Source organism: Hemiscyllium ocellatum, chromosome 19, assembly GCF_020745735.1.
Source record: "Hemiscyllium ocellatum isolate sHemOce1 chromosome 19, sHemOce1.pat.X.cur, whole genome shotgun sequence".
Classification (NCBI taxonomy): domain Eukaryota; kingdom Metazoa; phylum Chordata; class Chondrichthyes; order Orectolobiformes; family Hemiscylliidae; genus Hemiscyllium; species Hemiscyllium ocellatum.
In genome coordinates this window covers 13,491,575-13,517,156 of record NC_083419.1, presented here as the reverse complement: position 1 = coordinate 13,517,156, position 25,582 = coordinate 13,491,575, and the positions used below count along the sequence as shown (strand labels likewise).

At 39.0% G+C, this 25,582-nt stretch overlaps 1 protein-coding gene across 3 annotated transcripts in view; it reads left to right on the top strand.

The window, feature by feature from the left end:
- The window catches only part of LOC132824861 (host cell factor 2-like), a 74,607-nt gene extending 52,508 nt beyond the window's left edge, over window positions 1-22,099 (top strand). For 2 of the 3 annotated variants that reach the window (XM_060839659.1, XM_060839658.1), the window contains exons 16-25: window positions 530-776; window positions 4,000-4,160; window positions 5,678-6,074; window positions 7,706-7,978; window positions 10,879-10,964; window positions 11,450-11,587; window positions 14,850-15,035; window positions 16,431-16,728; window positions 19,239-19,296; window positions 21,927-22,099. In XM_060839659.1, coding sequence (XP_060695642.1) covers window positions 530-776; window positions 4,000-4,160; window positions 5,678-6,074; window positions 7,706-7,978; window positions 10,879-10,964; window positions 11,450-11,587; window positions 14,850-15,035; window positions 16,431-16,728; window positions 19,239-19,296; window positions 21,927-21,966 — 1,884 coding nt within the window. In that variant the 3' untranslated portion in view covers window positions 21,967-22,099. Of the gene's footprint in view, window positions 1-529; window positions 777-3,999; window positions 4,161-5,677; window positions 6,075-7,705; window positions 7,979-10,878; window positions 10,965-11,430; window positions 11,588-14,849; window positions 15,036-16,430; window positions 16,729-19,238; window positions 19,297-21,926 lie in introns of those variants that run through there. The other variant, XR_009645721.1, reaches the window with a different exon arrangement.
- Window positions 22,100-25,582: the final 3,483 nt, after the last annotated feature.

Here is a 25,582-nt window from a genome sequence, read left to right as displayed (position 1 = left end):
CAATCAAAATGTTTGTGGCTGCTTGGACTGTGCTACTTCATCCACCCCCTACTTCCAACTTTTGGGAGCTTTTGCCATTACATTCCCTGTGCTTTGGAATTTCTCTCCTCAGTCTCCTTGCTTCAGTTTCTTCATTGCCATTATTAAAAAAACGTTTTTGAAAGTATACCGACCTAGCTATGCCTTCAGTCGTTTCTCCTGACTTTTCTCCTAATTTCTCTTTATAATTCAACCTATTTTGTAAAGTCCAGGTATATCTTATGTGACTGTTCTGGGTGTGACTAATGAATACTGATTGCCAGAGTTGCCTTCAACACCAAATCTCCTCATTTTGAAAATACACAATCAACAGAATAGTGAATTTGAAGTGCAGAAGTGATGCAGGATTTTAGCACAAGTGAAAATTTACATTGTATGTCATGCGGGTTATAGATTATTTACGGTTCTTTACATTGAAGAGTTATTCCTGCATGTTTACTGTACAATTCTATTAATGGTTTCTTGCCATGTACGTTTTGTGTTTTGACAGCCTGTTTTTGTGATATCAGGAGAAGCAGTGCCCTCTCGTGTAACTGGCTTGGTTGCACATGCTAGTGAAACTCAGGTGCCAGTGGCTGCAGAACAAGCCACAACTGCAGTAACTGTTTCAGATAATAGTGTACAAACTTCAGATCAACAAATACAACAAGCAGCAGACGAGCCAGCTCATGAAACTACAGAAACAAATACTACAAACACAGCTACCTCCAGTACTGCAAATATGTCTCTTAATCAAAGTGAGTAAACTAAACAACAAAGAAGCATCTAAAAGTAGCTCACCTATTTAAATGAGTGATATTTCTTTTTTTAATATTGAAATAAAGTTTCTACTATTACAAGAAGCAATAGGTTAACATTTTCTCATTCTTCGGTTTCAGGCTAATTCAGATGTACTAGTAACCACAAGTAATTATAGTTTAAAACATTTCTTTGGTTACAGTCACTCTAGTGAAATGAGTGCATGCAGATATTGCAGATGGAAATAAATTCTGCCAGAGTAGTTGTCACACTTATACATTACAGATACAAGACATATTTCATTAAGGAAAATGTTCACTTAATGAAGATCAGTCTGATTTTTGGCTTGGAAATTGCAAGCTTTTTCCTATTTTCAGCTCCTTTTACCAAACAGCAACTACTATTTGATTATTGCTGTTGCAGAAACACAGACTTGGATTTGACTTTGGGCTTTAATGTGCTACTGCTGAAAATGTGTTGCTGGAAAAGCGCAGCAGGTCAGGCAGCATCCGAGGAGCAGGAAATTCGACGTTTCGGGTATAAGCCCTTCATCGGGATGAAGGGCTTATGCCTGAAACGTCGATTTTCCTGTTCCTCGGATGCTGCCTGACCTGCTGCGCTTTTCCAGCAACACATTTTCAGCTCTGATCTCCAGCATCTGCAGACCTCACTTTTTCCTTAATGTGCTACAGTGAGAACATTGAAGCACAAAGAAGGAGCAGGAGTAGGCCATTCAGCCTTCAAAAGCCTGCATTCCTTAAGATCTTGACTGATCTGTCAGGCCTTCAATTCCTCTTTCATGTCAGATTCTTACAGCTCTCAACTCTTGGATATTTCAAAAATCTATCTACCTCCTCAGTAAATACTTTGAGTGATCTAGCCTCTCTGGGTTTGAGAATTCCATAATTCACTACTCTCAGTAGAAGGTATTACATTGTGAATCCATTTCTGTGCTTTAAAGCAGGTTATCCCACATGCTAAGTGTTCTTTCATAAGAAATATTTAAACAGAAGTTACAATTTATGTTTTTGTATAAGATGCGTTATAAATCAAAGATCATCTTGAGGTGTTTTCAGAGGTATAATCAAAAAAAAATCTGAATGTTAGGCAGAGGAATGTCCAAAACCATAATTAAAGAGATGCAATTGGAGTGTCGGAGGAGGAGAGGTAGCTGGAGAGATGGAGTGGTTTTAGGTAGTGAATTCTGAAGAGTGATGCTTAAGTGCCTCAAAATATAATTGCCAAAGGTGCGATGCAGGAGCCATAGAGGAAAAATGTCAAAAAGGAAATAAGGCTTGCAGTGGTCACAGAGATGAGGTGGGGAAAGACCATAACGGAGACGAAATACGAGCATGCTTTAGCTTAGGGGGACTGACTGACTGGGTGATAGTTTTACATCATTGAGTACATTAGCAGAACCTAGTGCAAGCTAGAATATGGACATGCATTCAAATGATCCTCGTGGTGTTCCTGCTTTCAGAATCTGGTGTCAGCACGGCAAATGGCATTGATATGCTGATCACCAGAGGGAAGATTGGGAGTAGGTCATTTGGCCCCTCAAACCAATCGACAATTTAGTAAGATTGTTGCTGATTTGATTATAACCTCCAAACCCATATTCTCACTTACCACCGATCACTGTCCCACACCTGCTTCCAGTAAGTAAGTTCCAAAGACTCGTGACCCTCAAAAGAAATTCACTTCATGATCCTCAGAAATAAAATTCACCATGTAAATGGTGACCCCTTATTTGAACCAGTGACCCCTGTTCTTGATTTTTCCATAACAAGAAATAGCCCCTCCACAACCAAAGTGTCAACACCCATCAAGATCTTGTATGTTTTAATCAAGCCAACTCTTACTCTTCTGAACTCCAGCTGATAAAGACCTAGCCTGTAAAAACCTCATTAAACAATCTACCCATTCAGTTTCTGAACTTCCTCCAACACAATTACATCCTTCCTTAAATAAGTGACCGAAACTGCACACAGTACTCCAGAGGTGATGTCACTAGTGCTCCATATAGCTGAAGCAAAACCTCCTGACTTTTGTATACAGTTTGCCACGGTTAACGCTCTATTGATTTTACTTAGTACATGCTGTACCAGCATATTAAAGTTGTGCAGTTCACGAAGGAAGGCACTCTGGTCTATCTACATTTCCACAGTTCTGCAGTCTAGATAATATGCTTCCTTTTTTCCTTCCTGCCACAATAGGCAGTTTCACATTTTCACACATTCCACTCCATTTGCCACGTCTTTGCTCTATCTTAACCTAACTATATCTTTTTGTAGTCTCTTTGGTCCTCTTCACAATTTAGTGCAGCAATGTCTTCAGGCCCTGCATTCAAGCCATTTATATAATCCATCCTTGTGGCACCTATTAACATGCTACCTGCAAAAGACTCATTGATGCTTTCTGGCTGTTTCTGATTGACTAGCCAATCTTCTGTCCAGGCCATCCATACATCGTAAGTTTTTATTTTCCAAAGTAGCCATTGGTGTGGCATCTTATCAAATGCCTTCTGGAAATGAAGTTAGGCTTCATGGTTTTGAATGAGTACAAGTGGAAAGCAAAGAGAGGGGTATTGGCCAGGAGGGCGTTGACATTGTTGAGTCTGGAGATAGGCTCAGAATTCTAAGAGCTCCGAGGGTATGTAGGATATTATGAGGTAATGCATTATGGTTTCAGTTGCAGTGACTGTTGTTAAGTCTGCCAATGCTAAGTATTATCATTCAAGGTGAAGGATGCTTATTGTGGCAAACTTAAGTGTAATCGCTAACTCTGTTTGCTTTTATCAATTGTGTAATTTAACTCCTAGAAAGATCATGTCTGCATTTTTATAAAAATATGTGCGTGAAAATCTTCTGTGTTGCATTCAAGCACAGTTGAAGTGAGGAAGAATGAAAATGATATTGATGTGGGGCTTGGGAGCATTCTTGCAAGAAAGTACAGCACAGGATGAGCTTTATTCTGTATCGTGTTTCTCAAAATGAATAAAGAAGTTTGAATTCAGCAGAGTTAGTGTGAGTACAAAAAATATAAAATTTAACGCAAACTTTCCAAAGTTATTTAGTCTTTTCAGAGGGGTGATTAATCACTCTAAAATTTCATCCATGATCCAAGAAAATACGAAAGTAAAGTTTGATAAATTCTAACCCATTATTCTTGTTAGGCCATAGAGTACATTTTTGCTAACCTATTGGGATATGTATGCCACAGTTCAGCCACCAGATGCAAGTAACAATGGGATGCCAGAAAGTGTGCATGGAGAAACAGCAACTGCAGGAACAACCAATACAGCAACCACTGTTTCAGCAGCGTGCACTGGGGCAGTGACCACTGTGACACAGTCTACACCAACTCCAGGCCCTTCGTTGCAGGTAAGAAAATAAGAAAATGATTTTTTTAATGTGTGGTGCACCATTTAGTATAACTTTTAAGCTACTTATACTCAACATACAAGAGGAAGTTTGGAGAGGCTGCACTGCACTGAAAACTGGCTTGGTATTCAAGGCCAATCTGTAGATTTAAGAGTTCCACCCAGCAGTGCTCTGTTTTGAGAGGGGATCTTTTAGCACATGTGCAGCAAGACCTGGGTAACATCCAGGCTTGCACTGGCATGTGACAAGGAATATTTACCCCACATCAAGATGGTCATTGCCTGACACTTAAGACAGGAGAATCTCATTGTTTTTCCATGATATTCAATGGCAATTCCATGACAACATAATACAGAAGAAGAGGGAGATTATTTGGTGCAACTCTTTGGGCATTTTGCGAGATCACGATGATCTGATCATCTTTAACTCCACTTTACTGCCTTAAAAGGTTAACCAGATTTCCCACGGATAGATTTTAACTCATTGCCTTTAAGGTGGGGCTGGTCCACTTAAGAGCATCATTGAAATCAGAAGCAGATATTAAGAAATAAATCAGAAATAAAGTGGCCCATTGTAGCCTGCTGGTTCAGAACCACAGTAATATCGGACGGACAGACAGAAAAGGGATGTCTGGTTTGCAAGGTGGGGAGAAGTGGGCTGCTTAACAACCGGGCCAGTGAAACATGTTTCTGTAATCGACCTCTTCTTGGTAAAATTAAATAGTGGTGATGTTTTGATGGTTTTGCTTTAACATTTTTTTTCACTTGGTGCAGCAACTGGAAGTTGCTGTGAATGATAGGAGTGAGCAAGTAGTTAGCACATTTAGGTTAATAATATTGTGTGCATTTTAAATTTTTAATAGCCTATTCAAAATGTGTTCCTCCGCACCTCAGGCTAATTATGATATGATCCATATGCCTCTTGCAAGAATCTTAGTCATGGCCTCCTAAATTTTCTGCTGTCACTGACAATACTTGAAATATTTCCAGTTGTGGGTATGGCTAATTGTTTAGTTGTTTTGCACCTAATTCTAAATGAGCGGTGTTATCTACTGAGCATTATGAAAATTAGAGAAGAATGAGCAAGCGCAGAAGGATGTCATCTGTTTAGGTTTTCAGTAAAACACTTCAATTAATCCTATCCCTCTGCTTTTGTCCTTAAGACCTGCAAATCTATTCTTTTGCAATATTTGGCTAATTGTATTTTATTTACTATTGAAACTACTTGTAGGTAGTGCATCCTAAATCATGGCATCTCACTTGTTCTTCATGTTACCTGAGTTTTTTGTTTGGCTAATTACGTTAAGTCTGTGCTCACTGCCACAGGCAGCAGCTCATTTTTATTTAGCCTATTTGGGGAGGTGGGAGTGGGGGGAAGTTGGATAAAGCAAATTATTAGTGACCAGAAGTGTTCTGTAATGGTTAAATCAAAAGACAGAAATTGGTGGAAGGTTTCATTTAAGAGTGATATTCTGTATCTATTGCTGGAGTATTCACTTTTCACTCTACCATAACCAGGCTGCTTCAACGGCATCAGATGTGACTTCAAGCAGCAGTGCGTCTTTGTCAGATCTGAGCACATCGCAGTTGGCACCTGCCACTGAGACTCTTCAAAACCCAGGAAGCTCTGAGCTTCAGTCGTCTTCCGAACAGACATTAAAGAACTTTGCTCAAGCAGTAATGCCACAGTTGGCTGAAAATCAGCAACCTGATCAGTCAGAGGCCTTCCAGGACCCTCAAGAGAAAATGGAAAGTGGTAAAGCACAGGAGCAGTTGAGTCAAAACTCAGAGCAGCAACACCAGCACCCTGTCACTGCCTCTGAACCCTTTGTTATTGAAGCAAAACCAGCAGACAGTATCCAACACAAAGCAACTGGTGGAGATGTTCCAATATCCTCATTGCCAAAAGCCACAGGTAAGCACCATGTCTTTATTTTACCAGTAATTTTTAAATATGGTTCGGGAATAAGCTGTTGTTTTTCCAAAAGGGAAGAAGTAGTCACAATCCCTTTTCCCTGAAAATAACATCTTCTGATAGCAGTGCAAGTTATTATGTTGTCCGAAAGAGTTCGGACTCCATTTGATATAGTATGTTCATAAGTTGAAGTGATACAGTAGATTAAAGTTGATTTGTAACCACATATGAAAAGCCTAAACACCTTTTCTAAGTATGATGGAAAATGTAGCCCATATTGTGGGCATGTTGGGATGTTGCCAATTTTCAAAGGAAACTGAGCTTAATTGTAAGTTTTCAAAATGGAATGATCTTCACAACTTAAGTCAACTGAGACAACAACTGAGGGACATTGTTCGGATTGTCGTGATTAAAACATCCCGAGCTAATGGAACATGAAAGGGGCATCCACAAACAAAGTTAAAAACGTCACAACACCAAGCTATAGTCTGACAGATTTATTTGGAAGCACTAGTTTTCAGAGCGCTGCTCCTTCAGGTGGTTGTGGAGTATAAGATTGTCAGACACAGAATTTATAGCAAAAGTTTTCAGTGTGATGTAACTGAAATTGTATATTGAAAAAGACCTAGATTGTTTATTAAGTCTCTCATCTTTTGGAATGAACATGTTGGGGTTCAGTTCTTTCATACGTAAATTGCAGAACTTTTTTAAAGTTACATTCTCAAGTGATCTTTAAAAATTGGTGTTATATTGGCCCACATTTACAGTGTGAGGTGCCCTGTATGAGACTGTGCTACAATGTTCAGACTGATTCTAATCTAAAAAACTGATTTACAGAATCTTACATGGGTTCGTGTAGTTATTCAGTAAAATAAAATGTAATTCTGCAAGTACAAATTCACCCCACAAACTTGTATGTGTGCATGTGGGTTTGTGGGTGAACAACGTTAGCTAAGTCACATGAGTATCTGCCACGTATACGGTGGGAGGTGTATTGATAAAGATATGAGATGTAAATTGTAAGATAATCAATGACAAGTTAACTGCACATATATAGTCATGAAATGTGAGAACGAGACGACAAACTTTGTTCTGGCTTTGTTTCAGAGACACCTGGGTAGACTTTAACTAAACGTGTCTCCCAGCATATACTTATCAAATAAGTTGTATAATAACCGTACCCAGGATTTGAAGTGGTTCTTTAAAACCACAACAGCATAGAGGCAAAGAATATTGTTCTTGGGTTAATGCTACAAATTAGTGCAACAGGATTAAAAATTTCACTTTTATGCAATCAGAACTGAAATCTGTCGCTATGGCGGCAATATTAATGGCTATAATTTGTTTTTCATCAATAAGCAACGCACACATTGAATGTAAAGTACATGATTATAAATTATTGATGAAACCATTAAACCTATCTGCGTTTGATTTCTAAAGTAATCCATCTGCCTGGATAGGTTTGCATTCAGCCCCTTGCTGAGTATCAAGTTTAGGTGTTTTCTTATAATGTGATGTTTACACACAGGATTGCCTCTGGATTTATAAAAGGATTTAATTGTATTTTGTAGAAGTTACTTATACCTTTTTTTCAGAATGGCTTTTCAGAACTAATTGTTTTAATATTTTAGAATGCAGTGCAGTAAAGCCTCCCTTGGAAGATCTTGCTTCAGAACCAGGTGTGCCTAATGTAGATCCTTCTCAGCATTTGCAACATTGCCAGAACCTTATCACTCAGACTCCAGAGCAGCCAGCACAACAAAAGGATCCACTGCAACCTCCAGTGCCACTCAGCACAGTGAGTGCTCCTCCTCAAACAGCAATGCTGAGTCCTAATGATACAAACGTACAGAGTAGTCAGCAAGGCCAGGTCACAGAGGATGCCCACCAACCTGCCACTTCAAGTATGTTCCAACTGGCTGGAAACTTTATGCTCTTTCTATTCATGTTTCTTCCATACTATTTATAATTGTAAACATTTGCTTATACTAACTCATAGCGTGCAGTGTAACTATTAAAAAGGAATTCCACTGGATGCTGTGATTCACATTTGATTCAGTGGAGGCATGGTTCTGTGAACATGTGCCAACTGTTAATTTTCACTGTAAGGAAGAATCAGTGTGCAGGATCACTTTTGTAATATGAAAATGATTCAAAACAAATATCAGGAATGCTAGAGATACTCAGCACATCTGGCAGCATCTGTTGAGAGAGAAAGAGAGTTAATGCATTGAGTCCAATCTGACTTCAGAATTGAAAGATGTTGGAAAATGTTCTCTTATAAACTTTTCACAGTGAGGAGTGATGGAAAGTGCATAGTGTAGAGGTCCAGTGTAAAAGAGAAAGGGGTTGTTCACAGTGGTGAAAGGGAAAAAATAGGTATAAGATAAGTGTAATATTAAGTTGTGAAACAGCGAGAATGGGTCCTCTACTGAGAGCAAAGTGAACAAGACAAGGCTGTGGTGAGGGGTAAGGGAGGAGAGAATGAATGTAAGAAAAATGGAGAATAGACATCATGGTTAGCTTCTGAAGTTAGGGAATTCACTCTTGAGACCGAGAGATTGTCAAGTGCCCAAGTGGAAACTGAGGTGGTATTCTTCAAGCCTGCATTGTGCTTCATTGGAACAAAATAAATGTGTGGTGTTGCATTTTGGTAAGGCAATCAGGGCAAGACTTATACACTTAATAGTAGAGATCTGAAGAGTGTTGCGGAACCCAAGAGATCTAGTTCCTTGAAATCGGAGGCACAGATAGACAGAGTAGTGAAGAAGGCATTTGGTATGCTTGCTTTTATACGTCCATACATTAAGAATAGGAATTGGGATGTCATGCTGCAGCTGTGCAGGACATTGTTTAGATCGCTATTGGACTACGTTCAATTCGGTCTCAGTGATTTAGGAAAGATGTTAAACTTGAGCTGATGCAGAAAAGATGGCCAAGGATGCTGTCGGTGTTGGAAGATTTGATCTATAGGGAGAGACTGAATAGACTGGGGCTATTTTCCCTAGACTGCCGGAGGTTGAGGGGTGACCTTATAGGGGCATAGGGTGAATAGCCATGGTCTTTTTCCCAAGTAGGGGAGTCCAAAACTAGAGGGCATAGGTTTAGGGTGAGAGGGGAAGGATAGAAAGGGACCTAAGAGGCAACTTTTTCTCTCACAAGGTGGTGTGTGTATGGAATGAGCTGTCAGAGGGTGTGGTGGAGGCTGGTCTACCAGGGTTAAAAGACATCTGGATGGGTGCATGAATATGAAGGGTTTAGAGGGATACATGTCAAGTGCTGGCAAATGGGACTGGATTAATTTAAGATAATGGGTCAGATGGCTGAGTTGGACTGAAGGGTCTGTTTCCTTGATGTTCCTAAGACTCGATGGAAGCAGGAACTGGACAGAATTCTGTCAGTTTCAAACTCCTAGCATCCATAGTATTTTACCTTTAAATGATTCAAAAGTTAGTTCCGTTGCCAGGTATTAAATCGGTTGGCTAGATGTTTTTAACATATGGCTGAAGTTAACATTATACCTGATGGGAGTCAGCTCAGTTGGTTAATAAGACACAGAATGAAGCCATCGCTAGGGGTTCAAATCACCATACCAGCTGTGATAGGAGCAAATTACTGCAGATGCTGGAATCTGTACTGAAAACAAAAAATGCTGGAAATAGCAGCGGGACAGGCAGCATCCATGGAGAGAGAGAGAGCAAGCTAACGTTTTGAGTCGAGCTGACTCTTCAGAGCAGCTGCCAGCTGTGGTGGCTGATAAAGGACTGTTCCTCATCTTGCCCCATGTTTTCAGTAGTGACTTCAAGCTATATATAAACAATTGTCTCTTGATGTGAAACCAAAGCAGTGTGAGATTGCCAACTTAAAGGTGTTCTCCACATCTTGGCTTCACTGTATTGGCTTCCAGTCCTAGGTCTTCCTCTTGAAAAGTGCTTTAGTACTTTGGGATAGAGAGATAATCATGTCATTTGTTTTTGTAGTAGAATCAGAAAGTGTTGGAAAAACCTGAAACACAATGTTTTCAAAGAGCACTCACCTCTTGCACTCAAAATGTTACCTCTTTCTCCACAGATGCTGTCAGACCTGCTGAGTTTCTCCAGCATTTCATCTTTGTTTCAGACTTCCAGTATCTACTGCTTTGGTATTATTTAAACATTAACTTTGTATCTTGGTGCGTCAGTGTTTGCATTACAATAAGGTACATTTGATGTAAAATTGTGATTCCAATAACTTGTTAAAGCTTGTAAATTAAAAGATTGCAAGTCTTCAAATATGTTTTTGTCCACTATTTAATGGTATTTAGCAGAATGAGGGATATCCAGGATAAGTATTTTACTTGAGATTGTTTTGATCTTTAATGTAGCCTGATTTATACTAGTTGTTTGCAGAGAATATTTTATTGAAATTTCTTGCCATTTCGTGTTAATATGGTGGTTGTTGTAGTAGTAGATGTTTTTCTGTATCAAAGCCTATAAAAGTGACTGAAATGCCATACAGGTATCCCTGTCTGACTATAATTTGAAAGCAATAACATGTCCTTATACATCTAATTAAGTTCAATGTTTTTTACATTGATTTCTTCTTTCTTATGGTATATATATTAATTACACAAAATTTTGTATCAGAGCTTGGATCATATGCATTAGGACACAAGGGTCAAAATATAATGTTAGCATTAATAGACACATCACTTTTAAAATATTTTTGTATGCTGTCAGTAATGTCGATAATTAAACACATGGTAAGATTGAATGAATTAACATTTGCCATATAGAAAGTAACTTCTTAGGTCTTCTGTTTCTAGGTCCTGCCGCTTCTCTTCCATCATCCTCTTCCACAGCAGCTGTGTCACCAAATGAAGTCTCTACTAGTAATCCGCTAGCAAATGGGGTAAATAAAGTTATTATAATTACTAAATAATGGATTGTTAAGTTATCAATATAATAGATCTTTAACTGCCACCGCAGAACAGTTAAAGTTTCATATTCCCTCTGGATATTTAAATGTGAAGTAATAATACAATAGAATTAGAATTTCAGTTTTATAGTCACGTGCACTGAAGTATAGGGATACAGTGAAAAGTTTATAATGTCACCTCTCAAAGTGCCACATTAGGTCCAAATATATAGGCCCAGTATCACATCATGGCAAACTGTGATCTAATCTATGCATGAAAGCAAGTCAAAATTGAATCAAGAGTTTTTAAAGACTTTTACAAGGTCATGTCGTCAATCATTAGATAGATGTTCTGTGTTCATTAATGTAAATGGCTGTGGATAGTTGTCAAATTTCTGAGCAGTGGTTGGTTTTTCGGTGATGCTTTCTTGCTCCAAAACAGATGTAAAACCCGAACAAGATTTCTTTCATTTTTCTAGAAACAAGAAAATTCTTGCACACAATTAAAGGTAACGCCAAAGAAAGAAGGCAATCCATGGTATGATGTTGGAATCATCAAAGGAACCAACTCTCTGGTAACTCACTATCACTTGCCACCAGAGGGCAGCCACGGAGAGGTGAGTGAGATTTAAATGGTGAATTTGAGGGTCAGCCCTGCTTCGTGTTACTTTCTGCTCATAATTAACAGAGGGAAAGATTTGCTTTTACGACTTGACTGGCTTTAGTTCTCTTTCTCTGAGCAAGTTTTGTTCCATTTAGGGCTTTTAATTGGAGATATTTTGCCATTACATACTCCCTGTCTCATTCCCTTCTGCCAGTCAGCTGTTCTGACTATGGTAACAGCTGACACCCATTCCTGCCACTAACTTTACAATTTATGATGGATTAGTTCCACCAAGAATAGATGACTGACCTTTTTTTATGAAATCAGTTTGTCAGATCTGTTGTCATTAAATATGGATTGCCTTTCAAAGCCGCAATATTTTTGTCGGTGCTGTTTATTCACATAACATCATAAATTTGAATAATGGTTTGTTTTAGTATCAACATTATATATGCAGTGATTGTAATGAGTCAGCCAGGTGAATGTCATGAAATGAGTTCCCTGACTGGGGCTGTTCATCTGGTCCAGTCAGGGTGCCCTGGCTGACAGATATAAACAGGAGAGTCAGGCATCCTTTCCATTTTGAGAGCTGGCTCTGAGCAAGCTGGATTGGTGTCAAGGACCCACTATGTGTAAATCTAGGGTGACTTACTGATGGGATACTGGTCACCGTGGAGATGTTTCAGTGGCATTCAGAGAAAAGCATGCTCGTGAAGAAATTTGCTCACAGCAGTTCTTTAAGTTGGGGTAAGTATTTCTGGCATCATGCTGTTATTTGGGAAGCTTGAATCATTTGATCCTGCCGTCTCAGACTGGTCCAGTATGTGGAAAGAACTCATTGTTTTCTTTCCAAGGAAATGACACTGGGGCAGATGAAAAGCAATAAATAATTGTCCTGATAACTTGTGGACCCGCAGCTTTTTCAGTTATGAGGAACCTAACTTTCCCTGAGGCACAAGGCACTAAAACCTCTCGAGTTGATGGATTTAGTTCAGGAATATTATGACCCCCAAGCCTCCTTTAATTTTGCAATGCTATCGATGTTACTTTGGAACTCGAGAACCGGGGGAATCTGTATTGGGAATTTTGACTAAGTTAAAACAACTGGCAGCGGCATGTGACTTTGGTTTAACCCGTAATGAGATGCTGGGAGTCAGCTTGGTATGTGGAATTAGTGACGTGACCATTCAATAGCGCCTACCAGCTGAAGCCCAACTGGACTTCAAACAAGCACTACAACTGGCTTCATCACTGGAGAGGGTGAAATGACATCAGGGATTCAAGACTTCACGAAGTGCAAGCAACAGTTTGCTTCAGGGGAGGAAATTTGATGTAGGAACCACCGGAATGGCCTTGCAGGGTCAGAGGCATGATGGACATACGGTCAGATCCAGTGGTGTATAAAGTTCAGGTAGGGGTGAGAGTCCTGAACAAGCTCATGGGCTGTATGAAAGCTGCAGACTCTCAAACATTGCGCAAGCAAAACGTGCCCTTTCCAATTATTCCGGAACCAGTGGGTTCTCCCTCTCCATCAAGCATTGGAGAAGCCTCAGAATCTGAGATGGACGTTGTTGCCTCAACACCTTTGCTGCCGAAAAAGAATGAATTTCTTCCAAGATGCTCCAGGCACAAAGGCGAGCTACTATGTGGTACACGCCACTCGTATCCCAGCAGAGGTGGAGGAATCTGACCCAATGTAAAACACCCCAGGGGGAGAGATATTTAAAAAAACCCAGCCTATGTCCTCTGACATAGGGGGAGTGGTATCATGATTGTAATGAAGTTAGCCAGATGGGCCTCATTGAATGAGTTACCTGATTGGGGCTGTTAATCTGGTATAATCAGGGAGCCCTGGCTGATAGGTAAGAACAGGAGGGTCAGACATCCTGTTCACTCTGAGAGCTGGCTCTGAAAACGCCGAATCAGTTTCAACGATTCTCCACGTGTAAATAAGAGTAACTTGGTGATTGATACTGGCCCCTGTCGAGTTATTTCAGTATGCATGAAAGAATTAAGAATTTATGGTTTTAGGATAGATAATTCATTCTAATAACTTCATATGTAAGCACAAGCGAATGCCAAGTGCCAAAATTTTAAAAATGTAAAATGTGTTTCGATGTAACTGTCTGTTTATTCCTCCCTTCCCTCCTTCCTTTATTGGTACCCTTTTCTTTCAGGTCTTATCTATAATTCTGATCAGAGCCATGTAATGACCATTAACGTTGCTATTTATAAATCTAATTTAGAATAGTCACCATTGTAGCATGAGAACATTTTGTAGCCAATTCATACACTGTAAAGTCCCACAAATGTCAATGCAATAGAAGACTAAGATGTTGGCTTTCGGCATTGGGGAATAAATGCTGGTCAAGATGCTAAAATATCTCCCACCTTCTGCTTGCGTATTGCTGTGAAATCTTTCACATTCACCTGAGTAGGTGTTGAGGGCAGGTTAACATTTGAACTAAAAGAAAGGACACCTCAGGAAGGACATACTGGCACTGGAACGTGTCCAGCAGAGATTCACACTGATGATCCCTGGAATGGTTGGTCTAACATATGAGGAACGGCTGAGGATCCTGGGATTGTATTCATTGGAGTTTAGAAGATTAAGGGGAGGCTTAATAGAAACTTACAAGATAATACATGGCTTGGAAAGGGTGGACACTAGGAACTTTTTTCCGTTAGGTGAGGAGACTAGGACCCATGGACATAGCCTTAAAATTAGAGGGGGTCAATTCAGAACAGAAATGCGGAAACATTTTTCAGTCAGAGAGTGGTATGCCTGTGGAATTCATTGCTGCAGAGTGTAGTGGAGGCCGGGACGCTAAATGTCTTCAAGGCAGAGAAGTGATAGATTCTTGATGTCTCGAGGAATTAAGGGCTACGGGGAGAATGCAGGTAAGTGGAGTTGAAATGCCCATCAGCCATGACTGAATGGCGGAGTGGACTTGATGGGCCGAATGGCCTTACTTCCACTCCTATGTCTTATGGTCTTAAAGCTATCTCCTAAAAATGTAGTATTCCTTCGGTAATGTCTTTGGAGAGAGCTTGAATACAGGAATGCCAATTTGCAGGTGACAGCGCTGCTAATAGGTCATGATTGATTCCTTTACCTCAAAAATAGATATTTCAATCAGAGTTTTTAGGATAATTAAATGACTTTTCAAAAACCGATTTGAGTAATAAAATGATTACTCCCAAATGGCATGAACCTTTGAAAAATGGCAACTTCGCAAAACCGAATTGAGCTTAAATATTTCTTTGTGTTTCAGGATGCAAGTGCTAATATTCCAGACTATAGCATGCTCAAAAAGCAAGAACTCCTGCCAGGAACTGCATACAAGTTCAGAGTTGCTGGAATCAATGCATGTGGAAGGGGCTCATTCAGTGAGATATGTGCATTCAAAACCTGTCTCCCTGGATTCCCTGGAGCTCCATCTGCTATAAAAATTACCAAGGTACAAAGTGGAATCAAAGACTGCAGTCTACCAGAAATGTTTTTCTCTACACTTTGGAACTATTGTAATCTATTGAGCTTTGTAATCTTTTACTTGTAGAAACATTTTCACTTAAAATCAGTAACTTCTGGGGAAAGCAAGGCATTTTGTGATGCACTTCAAATATATATTTTCAAATTAAGCCTAAGGGATAAAATGGCAACACCATAATAAAAATAATGGAAATGTGCTTAGGTAGTGAGTAAGCAATTATTGTAAAAGTTGTAGAGTCATACAGCACGAAAACAGACACTCCAGTCTAACACACCCGTGCTCTACTAAACTTTCTTATCTGCTCCAGTTCCATTGCCAGCATTTGGCCCATGTCCCTCTGAACCCTTCCTATTTATACAGCCATCCACAAGCGTTTTAAATGTTTTAATTGTACTTGCATCCTCCACTTCCATTGGCAGTTCATTCCATACATGCATCACTTTCTGTGTGAAAACATTACTCCTCAGGTCCTTTTTAAAGTTCTCACCTTAAACCTACACTCTCCAGTCCTTGGACTTCCCCACCGTAGGAAGTAGACTTTGGCTGTTCACCCAATCCATCCCCCCCCCTGTCCCTATAACTCAAACCCTCCTAGAAGCATTCTTGTAAATCTTTTCTACAGCTCCTCAAGTTTTAAAGCATCCTCCATAGAGAAGAGTGAGAATCATACGCATTATTCGAAAAGTGGTCTCATCAATGTTCTGTACAGCCATAAGATGACATCTCAACTCCTGTACTCTTCTGACCGATGAAGGCACGCATGCCAAACGCCGCCTTCATCACCCTGTTTTCCTACACCTCTGCTTTCAAGGAACTATGCATCTGCACCTTTCGGTGGCTTTGTTTGGTAACCGGGGTCCACCATAAACGATGTAAATCCTATCCTGGTTTGGCTTCCAAAATGCGACACCTCACGTTTATCAAAATTAAACTCCATCTATCACTCCTTGGCTCATCTAATTAAGATTCCGATGTACTGTGAGATAATCTTCTTTGTCCACCATTCCACTTATTTTGATGTCATCTGCAAACTAACTTTTACCATTCCTCCTATGTTTACATCTAAATCATTTGTATAAATAACAAAAAATAGTGGATCCTTTTGGCACTCCGCTGGTTGTAGACCTTCAGTCCAAAAAACCACCCTTTGCCACCACACTCAGTTTACCACCTTCAAGCCAATTTTGTATCCAGTTGGCTAGCTCCCCCCGGATCCAGTGTGATCTAACCTTACTAACCAGTCTATCACTTTTCAAACGCTTTGTAAGTTAGCTTTTCAGCTTTGAATGCTGTGTCAAGAAATGTCAAAGAAAAATGTCGATGATTGCACTGATTTTGATTTCTCAATATTCCCCTTTTTAGAGTGTAGATGGTGCTCATCTTACCTGGGAACCACCTGCAACAACTGCTGGCAAAATTCTGGAGTACTCTGTTTATTTAGCAGTGCGCAGCATTCAGGTGACAGAAACAAAGTCTGGAAGCCCAGCGCAGTTGGCCTTTATGCGGGTATACTGTGGTGCGAAGCCATCTTGTGTGGTGTCCTCATCACACCTTGCAAATGCACATATTGATTGTACAACGAAGCCTGCCATAATTTTTAGGATTGCAGCGCGGAATGAGAAGGGATATGGACCGGCTACGCAAGTTAGATGGCTTCAAGGTAATGAGTTTACACTAATTTGGGTACCCCTTCAGTGTGTTTCACTGGGTTGTAAGATACAAAATTCAAAGCTTTTAAGAAAATAATATCGATTGTTTGTCTATCACTGTGAATATAACTCTGGTAATTGATATGGATATTTTAGCATGAATGTGCACTTTTTAATTTGCTGGCTAGCAAATTGGTGCTAATAGAGCAGAAGATCAGGGTTAACAACAGAGAGCAAGGCAAAGTTAGAAGGAATATTCCTGCATTATTAAGCTTTATTGTGAGTACTTTGTTGAGGCAAAAAGTAAAATGGAACATGATTTGAATATTAAAAGGAAGAGGGAAGGCAGTGAGGTGAGTGGTATTGTCACTGGATTAGTAATCCAGAGACTCAGGCTAATAATACAAAGGCAGGGAGTTCAAAACCAACCTCAGCAACAGGTGACATTTAAAGTCAGTTAATTAACAAATCTGGAATTGATATCTATTCCCGGTAATGGTGACCACAGGACTATCATTTGATTTGACATGGAAACATACTTTGTATTCGTTATTGTCCTTTCGGGTTTACTGTCCATCCCTTGTCTCATGCATATGTGACTGAAGATGCACACAATGTAGTCAACTTGGAGTAGCCCACTGAAGTGCCTTTGACTCAACAAACCACGGTTTAAGGATAATTAGAAATGGGCAACAATTGCTGGCTTGCTGCTGATGCCCAGCTCCCATGAAACAACTTTTTTTATATAAAGGCTGTAAGGAATGCAGAAAGAAATGAGATTAAGAGAAGATAACTCCTGTTGTAGTAACAAACAGCAAGGCCAATTGGCTTGATTTACAAATTGTATTACTTCTGAAATATATGAAACATAAATGTACAGCCATAGTACAATCTGATTTTGGACAGTACTGGGTGCAGGTTGTCTGCTGCAAAATGCATTGTAAAAGTGTAAAATGTCCAATTATTATGTAATTGATTTCTGTAATCAAAATATTTTCAAGTACAGTATTACAGTTTTGGGTAAAATATCTGAGTTTATGGTTATAAGCCATTGTACAAAATCAACCTTGGTGAAATATTTAAATTAATATATAACTAGTTTTGGCCTGAATGACTGGGCGAAAGGCACGATATGACTGCGTGATTATTGGTGATCAGACATGTGGAATCTTTTTGTTTTTGTAAAACAAAAACCTTAAATTCCGTAAATGTTTCTATATGTTACTTAATCATTTACAAGTGGATCTTTCCTGCAAGACTTGAATCTCCATACATATTTTAAATACAAGTGTGATTTGATTTCACCTGGTGGGAGGTTTCAGTTGAAGCAGACCCGGCGCTCAGCAAAACAGCCACGTCCATGTCTCAATGCTCGATTAACTGTCTTTAAACTGCTTTTCCCAACACTGATACAATTCCATGGGGTTAGAATGACACCCCCGCTATCCCTGGCCTTGCCTCACTATATACCCGACCACACCCTACCACTCAGCTTGTCGCTCAAGGACTGTACAGTTCAACCTGTGCAAGTATACAGATCTATACACAGAAAAGCAGGATGAAATTGCACAATTCAATTTCTGCCAAAACTCTGGGTTGAGTCCATTGTAATAAAAATGAAGTAGAAATCTTCCATCATTGTATACCAGTACACCCTTACTCTACAGAAAATGGTTCACAGGAGTAGATAATCCAAAGGGTGGATGAATGATATGGAGTCATGGGTTCAAATTCGCCATGGCAGGTTGGTATGTTAAATTCAGTTCATTAAGTGAAGCTGCCAGATTGTCCCAAGAACCATCTGGTTCATCTAAGGAACATATCTGACATTCTTACACAGTCTGGTCTACATATGACTCCAGACCCGTAGTAATTGGGAGCTCTCTCAACTCCAATGTGAAATGACCACTCGATTGTGGTCTTGATATAAATGGACTGTAAATGTTCACCTTGGCAGCAAAGTCCTCTGTCCATAATTAATAAAATAAACTTCTGCCAATTATGTTGTATTTGATATGAAAGCATACAAAACTCTCTTGAAATGTGGTTTGTAGTCTTGCAATTTAGAACCAGTGATCTGTCACATATAGGATCACAGGTGAGTGTGTGATACCACAGCACCGCATATTAGTGTGGATTTTTCAAAGTTTATTCAGAATCACCACTGCTGAGCTGTATAGTTTGAATGATGTTTTAACAGTATTGATTGAACTAGTTGAGTGAATTAGAAATACTTCTCAATTTAAGAAATACATCTCATCGTAAGATGTTAAATTTTTTCTTTTTTGTAACTTAGCTTATAAGTAGCTTACATTAAAGCTCTTGCTGATATTTTGGGAAATATTACAAAATATAAAAATTTTAATTGTTTATAATAGTTGATTTCTCAAGAGGATCATTGGCAAAGGAAATGCCTAGAGAATGAATTAATACAGTGGTGAATGTAACATTCCTGTGTGCGTTGCTGGAGACGCATGTGTATAAAGGAACTTTCACGATTTGGGGTTTTTATGTTGTTTAGACACAGGTGTTCAAGGAAGCAAAGGCACTGTAAAACGGCCGACAACATCACCAGATAGGTAAGTGAGTTTCTGCGAGGAGGTACTTTCCTTGGTCTTATTCTTATTGCAATATAAATAGATTTAAATAAACAAGACTTTCACATAACTCTACTGAAAGTCGTAATGAGGGAAATTGCTCTGCACCAGTAGCAAGAAGTGACCTTGCAATGAATGGACAATCCATTTGCAATGATTGGGATTTTTCTTTTCCATTGAGATTAACAGCAAAGAGAAATGAACAAGGTTTCTAATTGATTTCCAAGTTGTTATCAATCCACCTTGCATTAACAGTACTGGTGCGGACCATTTTTGCTATGAGGGTTTATCAGCCAGTGTTTTAACTGGAAGGTCACGCGTTTTCGTTCCAGTGTTGGTATCACCGTTGTTTAAATAACTTGCATCCAGTTGTTATGATCATGCCTGTTCTCCTTTCATTAGGCATTATTATTTTACACCAGTCTTTTGAACTTTACTCACATTTTAAACAGCACCTTTTTCACCTTGAAAAAAGGTTTATTGGTTCCAGGTATGATGATCAAAACATTTAATAGATGTACAAGAATGAATTTTACACACACACGCATAAAACTGAACTCTTGTATGTTAGAGTTGTGGTTCCACTTGGTGCCTAATTCAGAAACATACAAGTGCATGCCCTAACATACTGGTCACCATACATTTCTTCACTCTCCTGAAAGCCTGGATCAAAATGTGTTCACCTGTGTGCAAAGTGCCAACATTTCTACTGAGCTGAAGTCTCACTAAATGTTACAAACTTAGGAATCTGTGTCACCCTTGCAAAAATCTACCTTACAGCAAGGTAGCTCGAGTCAAATAGAGAAGTGCTAATAGAATGGCAACCATGTAACTTCTGTCAATTGTATAATCACTAATCTCCTTGAAGGAAGGAAATCTGCTGCCCTTACCCCATCTGGCCTGCATGTGACTTCACACCCACAAAGCGGATGTGGTTGGCTGTTAACTGTACTCTGGGCGATAAATGCTGACCTAGTCAGAGATGTCCACATCCCATGAATGAACTTTAAGAAACATCTTGATTGGCTTCAATTTGGGGAGGCAACAGCCTAGTGGTATTATCGCTGGACTGCTAATCCAGAGACCCAGAGAATATTCTGAGTACTCTTCTTCGAATCCTGCTGCAGTGATCTGTCACATATAGGATCTGCTGTAGTGAAATTTGAATTAAATATAAATATGGAATTAAGGGTTGAATAATGACAATGAATCCATTGTTGATTGTCATAGAAACCCATCTGGTTCACTTTAGGGAACAAAACTGCCATCATTACCTGATCTGGTCTACATGTGACTTCAGATCCACAGCAGTGTGGTTGTCTCTTAACTGCCCTCTTGGAACTTAAGGTTGGGCAATAAGTGCTGGTCTAGCCAGTGTCGCCCTCATCCTGTGAATGAATAAAGAAAATTATTAACAACTGACAGGGGCCTGATTTGCTAGTTGTTCCAGAGTCTTTCAAATTTAGCACAAGTTCACAGCATGTATTACAGTCTTGCCGGCCAAGTTCTTCAAGGAAACGGAATGCCTGAAACCCATTATGGAATTGTTTAAGTGGGCCCTCACCAGCATTCCTGCTCCTCTAAGATCTACGTGTGGCAGTGATTTTCAGAACCACTCTGTGCACAGACAGTTGGAGCTGCTGCATGCAGCTTAGAGGGAATATTGGCTATCACTGTCGTTTTAGATGAATGGAACTACAATAATTCTGTTTTAGATTTCAAGGTAGATTTCCATGCTGAGAGAGTTTCCGTGCCTCATTCTCTCCACAATCCCTCATTTGACTGTGACTCCTCTGTAATCAATCTCTTAAGCTCTTCATTCCATTCGTGTTCCATAAAACCATAAGTAATAGGATTAAGCTATTCAGCTCCCTGAGTCTGCTCTACTATTCAATAGGATCATTTCTCACATCCGCTTTCCTGCTGTTTCCCTGTAATCCTTGATTTCCCCTGTTACCAATGATCTATCTCTCTCAGCCTTAAATATATACAAGGACTCTGCCCCCATAGCTGTCTGTGGCAAGGAGTTTGAAAGGCACACAAACCTCTGAGAGAAGCAATTCATCTTCATTTGAGCCTTAAACTGGTGTCCCTTTATTCTGAAATTATGTCATCTGGTCCTGGACTGTCCCGTGAAGGTAAATATCTTCTCATTATTTACTCACTCAAGCCCCTTACGAATGCTATATGCTTCAATGTAATCACTTCTCATTCTTTTAAACTCCAGTAAGTGGAATTCCGATCTGTTTAACCTTTGCTCATAAGACAATCCCTCCATAGTGAACCTTCTCTGACCTATGTCTAGTGAAATGGTACCTCCCCTTAAATAAGGGACTAAAACTGCTGTCATCTGCTCCAGATGTGGTCTCACCAGTACTTTGAACGATTGCAGTAAGACTTCTGTACTCTTGTACTCTAACCCCATTGAAATAAGGGCCAACATTCCATTAGCCTTTCTGATTATCTGCTGCGTCAAAAACGCATGGTGGCAAATGACACTGCTCAAAAGGAAGCCATTGGAAGAGGGAAAGAAGAGGTATGCTTATTGGAATATTAAAGCATATGGCCACAGTAAAATAAAGCTTTTAACACAATGCCTTGTGTCATTGCAGCACTAAAAGCGGCGGTGCCAAGAAGTCAAAGTCTGAATGATGAATAGAAGAAGTTTTCTATTTGCTTAATGAAAGAAGTAAAGTACCGTTGGATAGTATTTGTATTTATTTTGTAAATGTTTTGTAATATGTTTCTGTTATACTCTTAATCCCTATAACTTGTGAGCTTCTTAGAGAAGGAATTTAATTTGTATTAATTGTACAAAGTACATTTCTTGTTTAGAACTGTGACAATAGGCTTCAGGCAAGTTTTAAATGATAGCTTTTTAGAAACATAATGTAGATTTTAAATTTATATTAACATTACTGTGTAGAGTTCATGTAGGTGGCTTGTTTCTAAAGTGGCTTATTCTGAAATCACTACAGTAGTGACTGGATGTTTGCCGTGCAAGCAGTGGTTTAAAAGAGTTTTCGAAGAAATGTTGGTGTTTCACCTTGTTGCAGGTGGATTAGGTAGGTCTTTAAAGCATGTTTATATGTGGATGACGTTTGGGACCAAAAAAGGCACTACGGAGAAGCAGCTTCCTTCTCAGAGTAGCACTTACACAGATTCTGAATCACCATTAGAAACAAAAGTTATTAAACAACCTTTCTCTTTGTGTGTGTGTGTGTGTGTGTGTGTGTGTGTGTGTGTGTGTGTGTGTGCGCGCGCGTGTGTGTGTGTGCGCGTGTGCACGCACAACCAAATGGCATTTTTGTGCATGATTTGTGATGAGAAATTTAAAACTGCTTTTTTATTTTAAATTTTTATACAAATATAAGAATGAATGAAGACGTATTGGGTATATAGGAGTTGTATGACCTCACTGTTTACAAAAGTCCCCATGAAACATCACTAAATCAATTCTTCATAATCAAGGCTTGCTGTGCGCACAAGCATTCCCTCACAGAAGCTGCAGGGAAAATCTAGGAATTGTGTGTGGTAGAGGTAATGATCACAGTCTTCCTGCAGACACTGATGACTGTACAATGGCACAAGCAAAACAATTGCTTGAAATGCATTTTAATTCAATTGTATTTAAGTTAAAGTTCCTTTTACAAGAATTTCTTGCTTTGGTGAACATAGCTAATTGTGGGGTCATGCAACTTTAAGGATTCATAACTCAGTCATTTAGTCAAACTGATTGGGGTTGAAAATTAGTGCTTTAATACTGGCAAATTTAATCATAAAATTGTATAGCTCAGAAGACTACATTTGCTATGGCTAACCAGTGGATTTGTATTTATCATTGAACTCAATCATTTATAATAATTTCTTGAATTTTGCTTTTATTTGCTTTTCTATTTTTGTTAACCTGCTCACCAAGTTATAACGCAAAAGATGCAGAGAAATCCTGAGGTGGATTTTAGAAAACTGCACACAATTCTGCACAGAACACTTCTGTTAATCTCACACTAACAGTTTCAGCTTTAATGAGGTGCATTGGGAAGTATCAGTCCAGAGGAAAGATTTTTAGTAACATCACTGTTGTCTCTTTTGACAGATATGTATAACACACTGCAGTAATCTTTAATTGGTGAGATGTGTTAAGCTTTTTTGCAGTAAATGCCTCTTTAAACAATTCTGTGCAGTTTAGTTTAATTAAAAGGATACACTTTCCACCAATGGATGGATAATTTGACATAATTCTTCATGCCTTGTGACTGGATATTCACTTTATACCTCTAACTTAATTAAAAGCAAATGTCATTTTTTTAAATTTAAAAAATGTAGATTTTTGTTTATAAACTGGGCTAGTTAAGCTTCTCAGCAGTGTCCTTTCAAGACAAGTATCTAACTTTCAGCGATTAAAAGTGTGGCCTGAAATAGGATTTGCTCAGAACCGTTCATGTTAGGTTTCAACTGTAATGAAAATAAAGGAAAGAATTGCTGAATCTGGATGTTAATCTCTCGACCGTATATACAAGCCCAACTATTCACAGCGACAAATGAGTTAGATTCTAAAAGTGTATTAAAATGCATTTAATATCATTTACATTGAAAACTACGTTATTTTTATATTCTTGAAATATTGAAGATCTGATTGAACCACCCCTTAATAATTGTTCCAAAAATACTAGATCTCTGCCATTTTTCTGTTTCATTTCTATGCAACCAGAGTGGCTAGGTAGGCATCAGCAGCCATTTTCTTGTTTTGCTCAAAGTATATTTTTTATTTGGATGAGAATATTCTACTTGTAGTTTTGTTTGTCATTTTTATTGTTTTATGCAAGACCTTGTATTGTAATTTTCTTCATTATTTTAAGAACCCAAATCATTAATACAGACTATACTCCTTTGCTTTAACATGCATTCAGGAAACATTCTTTTCTACCATTTAATGAAAATCAGAGTCAAACAACAGGGACATGTTTAACAGTATTAGGAAAAGTGTGTAGTTTTGGCCATCTGTTTTTCCTGAAAAATTGACTTGGATGATGAAACTGTGTTTCTATTCATGATGTCTCTTTTTGTTTCCACAATATCTGTGGTTTCACTTCCATCCTGAGCCTGTTTTTTATTGACTGTTTACAAAATGACATTTATTCTTTGTGAATTCTGCAACCAGCCCCTCCCTCAAGGACTGAAAGAATAAGAGAGACAAAAGTGCCTCCGGTAGCAAAATCAGATGTCCCAAATATCAACACGTTTTCTGAATTACTACACATGTCCTTCAATAATACCTGCAGAAACACTGACACAAAACTGAAGTGTCCAGTCCGGTTTATAGGAAAGTAACTTTTGGAATAAAAGTTAATGCGAAGATGCATTGTATAAAGGTTGTGAAATTAGATTGAAAATAGTGCATGCTAAAAATGACATGGAGTTCATCTCTGATAAGGTAATAAAGGTTACGAAGTTTCTAAATAGAGAAAGAAGGAATTTAGTTTATTTGTGCAAGTGAGTAGCATATTGTACAAAAGAAGCCACAAAACAACAGGCTGCCCACTAATAGCCCAGAGTTTGAGGGTGACATAAATCATGATATGTTCCTCTCCAATACCCTTGTCCCCATCTTCTGGATTGTCAGTTTTCTTAATTTAGCCCAAAAATCTTGGTTTTCTGTCCTCCTTACTTGGTAACTTTGTTTTTACCTGCTCGACCCTCCTTGTATAATTTCATAACATAATTTCTTACAATAGAACTGCTAATACAGATAAAACCCCATATAAAACTAGAGATGTCAGTCAGAGATGTGGTGTCAATATTACTCTCATGGCATTATTTAAGCTGGTATTTTCTCCCCTGTTTGGATGGTGCCAGCTTTTTAATGTAAATATAGTTCCCTATCCATTCAGGAATGGAGACAACCAAGGTCCTGAAAGTCCACAGGAGGTCAAATCTTGGTGTAAGGGCCAAAATACATGTGCTGTCTCAGTCTCAATAAGATTATTGGGGTTAAGAGATCGAGAAGAATCCCTGCAGTGGAGGTGACGGGGCCATGTGTCACTAAGGATGTGGTGCTCCCCTTTACTTCCATCCCCATCCTCTCTCCAAACTAATAAATAAATCGTGCCCCTTTCAGCAAGAGTCTGCCAGCGCAGCTGCTGATTTTCACAGCCATCATGTCCAATACCTAATGATTTTTTAATGTACACCAGATTTGAGATATCTGCTAAGGCATCAGTGTTTATTTTGCCGCAGTTCAGTTGGAACATGACTTTCCTCCTCCATA